General features: G+C 35.9%; 1 protein-coding gene across 1 annotated transcript; it reads right to left on the bottom strand.

Annotated features, from left to right (window-relative positions):
* Nucleotides 1–2502: 2502 nt before the first annotated feature.
* On the bottom strand, nucleotides 2503–6653 carry LOC140865099 (putative late blight resistance protein homolog R1A-3). The gene is made up of 2 exons (XM_073269608.1): nucleotides 3781–6653; nucleotides 2503–2937 (listed from the first exon to the last, which is right to left on the bottom strand). The coding sequence occupies exons 1-2, from the start codon at nucleotides 6574–6576 to the stop codon at nucleotides 2896–2898; spliced, it is 2838 nt and encodes a 945-aa protein (XP_073125709.1). The 5' UTR covers nucleotides 6577–6653; the 3' UTR covers nucleotides 2503–2895.
* Nucleotides 6654–9552: the final 2899 nt, after the last annotated feature.

Raw genomic sequence — 9552 nt, 5'->3', positions numbered from 1 at the left:
AATAGGGTAGTTCGATCATTCATCATATGAATATCCATTTGCATGCTTTGAACATCTCTATGTCCATTAACAATGAAACGTGGTACTTGGCATCATAAATGTTAGTCTCAATCTCGAGCGATCCTTATCCTTATTAGCGTACGGCTCAATTGACTAGGAACTGTTTAGAATATACAGTGACTATAAGATGTGTTTCATAATAGTGATCTCTCTTTATTCACTATCTCATCTTACTTACACTATAGTATATTCAAGGTCTTTATCAAAACATCAATAGTATATCACAATATAACAATATGAAGAAAGAAAAATAAAATTCCATTAATGAATGTAAATTATATTAAACAAAGATTGTTTATACATAGAGTCACAAAAGCCCTTAGCCACAAGTTGGCTAACCGAGCACCCACTCTTTCAATGACTTCATGATGCAGCAAGGCTTTAAGAGATCAAAATTTGATAGCTGTGTGTATTTCAATGTACTCTCAAATGGTTCTTACATATATCTACTAATTTATGTGGATGATATGTTGATAGCCTGTAAAGATACAAATGAAATACAGAGATTGAAACATCTATTGAGTATTGAATTTGAAATGAAGGATCTCGGGTCAGCAAAGCAAATCCTTGGAGTTGAAATCATAAGGGACAGAAAGGCAGGTACTTTAGCTTTATCTCAAGAAAGATATATACAAGTCTGATAAACATTTTTTATATGAAAGATGTTAAGACTGTAAATACACCTATTGGAGCTCATTTCAAGTTAGTGGCTGTCAAGGAAGAAGATGAAGAACTGGAGCTTACACACATGAAATATGTACCATAATCCAATGCAGTGGGTAGTATCATGTACGTGATGGTATCTACTAGACCTGATATTTCATATGCATTAGGATTGCTTAGTCAATTTATGAGCAAACCAAGCAGAGATCATTGGCAAGCTATTAAATGGCTATTCAGATATCTTAAAGGGACAGCACAATTGAAGTTAGTATACTCTGGAGTTGGAAATTCAATAAGCACAGTAACAGGGTATTGTGATTCTGACTATGCGGTAGATCTTGATAGAAGGAGATCTATTTCAGGATATGTGTTTACAGTTGGTGGTAATGTTGTAAGCTGGAAATCAAGCCTACAACATGTTGTAGCTCTATCTACGACTGAATCTGAATACATCTCACTTACAGAAGCGGTTAAGGAAGGAATGTGGCTTAGAGGCTTCATTGAAGAGATAGGATTTACTCAGAAGTTTGCAACTATCTTTTGTGATTCTCAAAGTGTCATTCATCTATCTAAGAATGCTATGTTCCATGAGAGAACAAAGCACATAGATGTTCGGCTGCACTTTGTGAGAGATATTATTTCTGGAGGTCAAATCAGTGTACAAAATATTGATACAACTATTAATCCTGCAGACATGTTAACTAAGGTCATTCCTGTGGGCAAACTCAAAGATGCTTTGGGTGTGCTCAACATCATGGAGTAGATAACTCTACTGTCATATTGGATATTTATTGGAATCTTCTATGTTCTGATAAAATGAGTAAAAGGTGGAGATTTGTGGAGTAATTAAGTAGACTCATTTTATTGAGTTGACTTAATTGAAGGGCTGAGATTATTCCCTGAAAGAAAACTACATCCAACCGTCTACACTTAATCTGATTAGTTTATAGTTATATATATTCTAATGCCAGTTAAGATGGGTCAAGAACGTTCTTTTAAAAAAGTAGATCAAGCAGCTCGATCTCTTTCTGCTTATTCTTCATTCTCTCATCTAAAATTCCAAGAAATCGGATACTTTGTAAATTGGGGATAAATCAGAGAACCTCTGATCTTGAAGATCTCGGCATATACAAACCCAAGAAATCGCTGAAGTGAAGCTGTTCTTGCTTGCTCTTCTTATCTTTTTTGTTCATGAGTTATGTGCATTGATTTGAAGTCCCAAGGAGGATTGTAACGATTGTAAAAATCTTGGTAATTAGTAGATTTTATTGGAGAAATCCAAGAACCTTGGATGTAGGGTAATTCAAAACCCGAACCAAGTAAAATTCTTGTGTTCTTGATTATGCTTGTTTATTGCTCCGATTGGTTTTAATTCTCAACATTTGTGTTCAGCAATCTCAACCTCGTTTTTATCACACCAACAGTCCTTTCACAGTGTTCTTATAGAACTTCCCATGCATCCTTGGAAACAGTACGGTATGCTATTATACCAAAAACATCCTCATATTCACGGTTGAGAAGATAACATTTAATGTTTTGGCATTGTAGCTTGAAATATGCGCCTCTTCCGTAGTCCAGGTGGTTTTTGGTTCGAGGATGTAGTCACCCTCATGACTTAAGATTTTGGCGGTTTCCACCCATTGAGGATGTTCTGCCCTGCACGCTCATCCATCCCCTTGATAGTAAAACGAAGGAATATTGGGGTGTAAACAGAAATCAAATTACTTGCAGCGGAAATTTTAAAAAGCGTGAATAAATTAGCAACAATTAACTAAACACACAAGAATAATTAAGTACAAGTACAAAATAATCGTGCGGTGGATCAGGGCAAAAAACTTCACTAGAAAAACAGTAAATCGTCTTACAAAACCATAATACTAATGAATCCTTATCAAAATCAATTTTGTCAAAACACTCTTAAACATCTACTTAGAGCAAAATGATAAAAACAAAAAGGAGTTGATCTTGACGCCAAAATATAAGAGCAACGCAAGCTTTTGGTCCAATCTACAAATGCTCTCCAAACCTTGGAGGCGATCAAGTAAACTAGTACCAACAGCCGTAGAATCGAGCTTCAAAGTATGTATTCAGTAATCTCTATTGTAGGCTTAAGCTCTCACCAAAAGCTCTCTTTGTTCTTTCTCAATCAGCTTCTTCACGCTTTTAAACCCATCACAAAACTCTTGATATTGTTTCCTTGTTTAAAATTTGAACCTACAAAGAAAAAGGAAAAGATCATAGATTTAGAAGATAAAATATTTTGATAAGTGCACACAATATCATAAATCAAATAATTAAGTAAATAAATCAATTAAGGAGAAGACAATTCCTTATTTAAAAATATCTTAATCAATTTAGAAACTTTGAGTAATTGAGTCCAAGACAAAGGTTCCATTTGGTTTAAGAAGCCAAAGACAAAAATCACTTTTTTTTTTTTTTTTAAAAAAAAAAGTGCTTTTATTGTAACTATTGTGTTTGAATAAATATAAAGTTATTTTAAAAGTACTTAATTAATCTAAAATAAATGCTTTTTCAAAAGCTAATATTTGTAGCTTTTCAAATAATTTTTTATAACTCAGTTTAAAAAAAGTGCTTCCAATCTAATCATTCAAATACAAAATTAATACAACTTTAACTTAAAAAAGTGCTTTTAAAAGTCCATTTAAAAAAAACACTTATTTTTTAAAACAACTTTTGAAATCAAACGGGCTCAAAAAAAAACTTAAAATAAATCTTTTTAAACTTTAAAGAATTCAAGAAAATCAATATTCCTTTCATTATCCATACTAAAAAATATAAACAATTAAACAAAATACGGGCAAAACTTGTTATATAGTATAAACAATTCAAATTCAAATTATCGGTACTTATAGATCATAGATATTCTACAAAATCCATTCATAACTAGGAGAGTAAGGAAACTAAGATGTTTGTGAATAGCTCGATCAAAAGCTTGACAAATCGAGCTCGATCCTTCACTCGAATCGAGCTCGAACTTCATTCAAGTAGCTCGCGAACTACTCGATAAGATATATATATATATGAATTGACACGAACCTGAAGATCATAATTTCCAAAGTTTTGTTGTTCCTCTAGTACCTTCCTTGCAGAAGAATTTGCGGAATCACTGCAGTCTTCCAATGAAATTGATCGAAGGGTTGGTATATCTCCAATACCATATGGGATTTCCTTTAAGCGAACAAGATGCCAAAGTTGAAGTTTCTCAAGGCGTGGGAAGTGAGAGCTATCTGCTGTCCACTCCTCAAGATCTGAATATTCAATTCTCAAGCACTTCAATGCAAGGAATTGTCCTTCCACGGGATTCCATTCACGCCCACGGACTGCACCAAAATATAATTTTAGCACTTCAAGACGAGGCAGTGTGCCAACCATCGTCAAATCTTTCCAAGACACTCCGCACCTTTCCAAACTCAACTTCTTGAGTGATTGCAGAAAGCGGAGATCTTGCGGTACCAGTAAATAATCGTCAGTCTTTACAAATAGCGATTCCAGATTACTTAAACGGGAAAGATTGTAAACTTCATCGTAATCCCATTTAAAGAATACGGTGAATTGCCAACTAATTCCCAGTTTTTTTAAGTTTGGGATTCTATGAACCATCTCATCGGTACACCTGAAATTCCTTATCTTATACAGTGTCTGCAGGTTTTTCAGAACAATGATATCTCCCCTGCTGTTGCTGGTCGGAGGATCAGGCAAATTAAAGACTCCGTCTTCTATTTTCAGATGTCTGAGTTGTCGCATCTCCCATATTTCAGCAGGCAGAGTTATCCCTGTTTCAGTATCATCATCATGAGACTCAATGATAAGAGTCTGCAGATTCCATAGTAGGGGTAGAGATTCTAAAGCATTTGACATATTTGGATACCATGGAGCCTTGAAATCAATGTATCTAGAGTTAACCAATCGCATGATATCTTCGTAAGAGCATATATCATCCATGTTCAATGCTATTAGCAGTCTATGCAGCCTTTCAGACGATATTAATCCACTATATGTCAATGACTTAGTATCAAAGACCCGTTTTTGGCATTCTTCTTTGTAGCAGCTTTGCTTAATAATAAGCCAACGCTTATTATCGATGATTTTGCTATGATTATTGATGCTATCCATCATAGTGACACACAGAAAATTCTCCTTTTGAGCTTTCCTCAGGCATACATCTCTTAAGAGATCATGGATGGTGCAAGTTCTGAATTTGTTGCTAGACCCGTAATTATGAATCATAATGAGATTTCTATCAATTAGATCTTTTAAATTATCCTCTGCGGTTTCCTCCAAACTTCTATGCCTCATCGGTTTAAGAATCCCCTCCGCTACCCATAGTTTAGTGAGCCTTGATATACTAATCTCGTGGCATCCCAGAGATATTGACATATAAAGGAAACATGGTTTTAGATGAACAGGTAAGTGCTTATAACTTAAAGATAATATCTCAGAACAGAGCCCATCACCTCTCATATTCAATGCTTCATATGTATCATTAGCAACATACTCCCAATATTCAACCCTTCGACTAGAGTTTGCGAGAAGTCCACTGATAACAACAATGGCTAGAGGAAGTGCTCCACAATTTCTCACAATTGTCCTTCCTACTTCCTCCAACTCTGGAGGGCAACTTTCTTGTCCAAACACCTTGTCACAAAACAAAGCCCAACTTTGGTCCTCATCTAGAAGATGTAGTTTATGAGGGGCACACGAGCGAAAATCATCGGCCACATTTGTTAGTCTCGTAGTGATCATGACTCGACTGCCATTGTTATTACCAGGAAAAAATCTCTTTATGTCATCCCAACACTCTGTACTCCACACGTCATCCATGACAATCAAATATTTTCTACCACACAAACTTTTATGCAAATGTTCTCCTATTTCTTCATCTGTCAGTTGATTAATGTCTTTATTACATTCAGCAGGAACTCCAATATCCTTCAAGAGGGCAGAAAGGATTTCACGCACGCTATATTGTTGAGAGATTGTAGCCCAAGCACGTACGTGAAAGTGCTGCACGATAAATGGATGATGGTAAACATTTGTAGCAAGTGTAGTCTTACCAATACCACCCATCCCGACAATTGAGACGATCCGGAGATCGGACCAGCGTCCGGTGAGTTTCTCCATTATTTGATTCAAATCTTCATCAAATCCCACCATAGTATTCTTGCTTTTGGAAGCATCTTGTACGAAAGAACCAGCCGGCGCACTGGTTTCTTCATCTTCATCAAATCCCACCATAGTATTCTTGCTTCTGGATGTACCTCGTACGAAAGAACCAGCAGTCGCATCTTTTCTTGGTCGTAGCATGCTTCTGATCCCTTCAGTTACCAGTTTAAAAAGGTTCAGAAAGTGCAACACACTGAATATCCCTCTCCTCCACTCGGTTTTCGAATTTGGAAGAATTTGATCCACCACACGGCTATCAATGATATCTTCTGCTGCAGATTTTCTTGGTTGCTCCAAGGTTTTGATCCCTTCAGTTTTCTTAATCTTCATCACATAATTCTTTATAGAATCAAATTCCTTCATCACGTTCTGCAAATTTTGACTGCTTCCACTTCTAGCTTCATAATTTTTAAGAATGTGATCCGCCACATGTCTTTCAATGATATCTTCTGCTGCAGATGCTGATCTTGCGACTTTTTCCTCCAATTCCTGGATCTCTTCCCCCCTTGTCAGCGAAAATTCTTCCAGAAAATCTTGCAGGAAAGTGATATTTTCAAGCAGAGAATCGACATGGGCTTTCTCAGGAACAGCCATTTGGCCCGGTATTAAGTATTGCATTAAGTTGTCAATAATATGTCCGAGAGAGAGAAGAGATGCATAAGCTGCCATTGTGATTCCTGATTTCTGAGTATACAAACTCAATCAATCTGTAATTTCTTTGCGTTAGCGTTGACTTTGGATCATCATTGTTGAGCAGCAGCCCGATAATTGAGTCCCTGATCATTTCAAGGAATATTTTTCTAATTAAATATTACTACTTTAATTTTTATATTTCTTTATAAATATTTTTAAGGTTTTTTAATTTTTAAATTTCAAACTAATATATGCTTATGGAGCCACCAGTTTATCTAAATATATTATCATAAAAAGGCTTGTTGAATTTCACAAGTTAGCAATTTTTTAAATGTAATATATTTTAAAATAATAAAATTTATATTTTATTTTATTTATTTTTTGGAAAAAAATAATATCCAGTTTTGTATATTTTCAAACTATAATTTTAATTGTCAACTTATTTGAAATGAATAGAGGATATTTTAATAGGTCAGGTGTTCGACGGTTCAATGGATCGGCTTATGTGAGACGGGTCACCTCAATTATGAAACAAATACCCAATTAATGGTTAATCATATCTTTATCAATTCAGTAAAATTGAAAGTTTGGGGGCGAGGCAATTGACTCAACTCTGAACATGGCTTGTCGAACATACAAGATGGAGCGGAGAGGGATTATTGAAGAAAGGAAACTCTTATTTTGGGGCCTATTTGATCTTCACGCTGTTTTCCTATTTGGGGCATCTGTTCTTATCGTAAAAATTAGAGACTCTTCAAGTTTTGACACGTTTGCATGCTCTATTTGCAATGAACCACTGATTAGAAAAGGGCCTTCAGGTTTTAACTTGTAAACCTATTGGTGAAGTGAGATGTTAATACTGGAAGGAGAATAAGATGTTTGTGGTTTAATTCTTATTCAGTTGAGGAGGAAGACTTTCTTTACACTCCATGGCTTATGTAACAACTATTTTTTCTTTTATTGGTAGTAGCTAATTTAATGTAGATGGGCCTCTCTACAATTTGTCTTCTTACACTAAGGTTAGTGCTGGATTGTGATTGAATAATTTCATTTTATATGTTTGCTTTCATTTTCTTATTGTAAAAATTAGAGACTCTTCAAGTTTTGACACGTTTGCATGCCCTATTTGCAATGAACCACTGATTAGAAAAGGGCCTTTAGGTTTTAACTTCTAAACCTATTGGTGAAGTGAGATGTTAATACTAGAAGGAGAATAATATGTTTGTGGTTTAATTCTTATTTAGTTGATAAGGAAGACTTTCTTTACACTCCATCGCTTATGTAACAAATAATTTTTTTTTATTGATAGTAGCTAATTTACTGCAGATAGGCCTCTCTACAATTTGTCTTCTTACACTAAGGTAGTGTTTGGGGGAGCTTTTAGGAAGCACTTCTCAGCTTCTCGTTAACAATTTTTTAAAATTTTGTTAACGAGAAGCTGAAAAGTGTTTCCTAGAAGCTTTCCCAAACGCTACCTAAGGTTAGTGCTGGATTGTGATTGAATAGTTTTATTCTATATGTTTGCTTTCATTTAATATTAAGATTGGAATATGGAGAAAGCCGTAGGGACTGTTACTGCAAAGGCGGGTTGCTGGACTTGTTTGAAGGGTGGATTTGAATCGACATCTTCATTAAAAATGTCTAAGTTGTATATCCAGGTATAAATGGTGTCGATACATAGAGTGTGATTGAGTTTCAATGTTGAGTGATTTCGGGTGAGTGATAACTGTGCTATAATGAATTAATAATTAATATCAGCTTAAGATAGAATATGGAGTTCAGTAAGATCCTTTTGAAGGACTAAATTTTTTAGTTGTTCCATGATCAGATATGAAAGTGGCTCTTATGAAGCACCAGAGGGAAGCATTAGATAAGGCAATCTTTGAGCATGAAGTATCACCAAATAGTTACTTCCTCCATCAGTATATTTAGAAGTCATGACAACGATCAAGAATCATTCAATCAACAAATTCATGCTTTCATGTCAGAATTATTTCATAATTGATAATTTCTAATGCATTTTCTTTATTAATGAAATGTCACCTTTGTCGGTTTGAAAATTCAAGCCTCATATATGAGACGGTAGGTGGCACTGTGCTTGCAATATACACACATGGAAACATGAAAGCAAAGAAGTACAAGAAGTACAAGCATTTGTAAGAACAAATAAAAAAGTTGGGATACTGGATATTCATCGGTAAATACAAGGTACATGAGAAGGATAATCATGATGGTTTCAATTAATAACATTAAAAATGCCATCTTCTTTTTCTTTGAGATCTTGGAGAAATACCTTGTGTGCGAAAGAGTAAGTTGAGTGTGATTGAAATTTGTTTTGTGATCATATTTATAGGGCGAAAGAAGAAGAAAACAAGTCGTTTTGTTACCGTTTTTTTTTTTACCTTTAGCTAGCGTTTGAGTAAAAATCACGTGTCTGAAGATATTGTGGATTTTGGTTGTCATGCCCCGGGCCCAGGCCCGCGCATGCGCGATTGCACAATGGGCCCCTATAGCAACTACTTTGTATTCGTCCTCTCTTTATGAAAATGATTAACCCAAGTTGCTATAGAAGTCCATTGTAGCCCATTTTAAACTCATTTTAAACCTTTCATTTTTTTCCATGTGGGACAGGGGTCTCACAATCACCCCTCCTTCAGAACGCGACGTCCTCGTCGCGACCTAACCTCTCGATCCACCAGCACCGGGAATCTAGAGGTGGCTCCTACGGGTTCAAGAGGTGGCTCCCGTCATGTAGCACTTTGCCCCGCAGGTTCAAGAGGTGGATCCCACGCACGTAGCACTTTGTCCCGCATAGCACTTATTTCCCGGGGTCTGCGGGCTGGTGACCGTCTTTGATACCATTATGTCACGCCCCGGGCCCAGGCCCGCGCATGCGCGACTGCACAATGGGCCCTTATAGCAACTACTTCGTATTCGTCCTCGCTTTACGAAAATGATTAACCCAAGTTGCTATAGAAGTCCATTGTAGCCCATTTTAAACTCATTTTAAAC

This window comes from Henckelia pumila, chromosome 4 (assembly GCF_033568475.1).
Source record: "Henckelia pumila isolate YLH828 chromosome 4, ASM3356847v2, whole genome shotgun sequence".
NCBI classification, from domain to species: domain Eukaryota; kingdom Viridiplantae; phylum Streptophyta; class Magnoliopsida; order Lamiales; family Gesneriaceae; genus Henckelia; species Henckelia pumila.
This window is presented reverse-complemented; position numbering and strand designations above follow the sequence as displayed.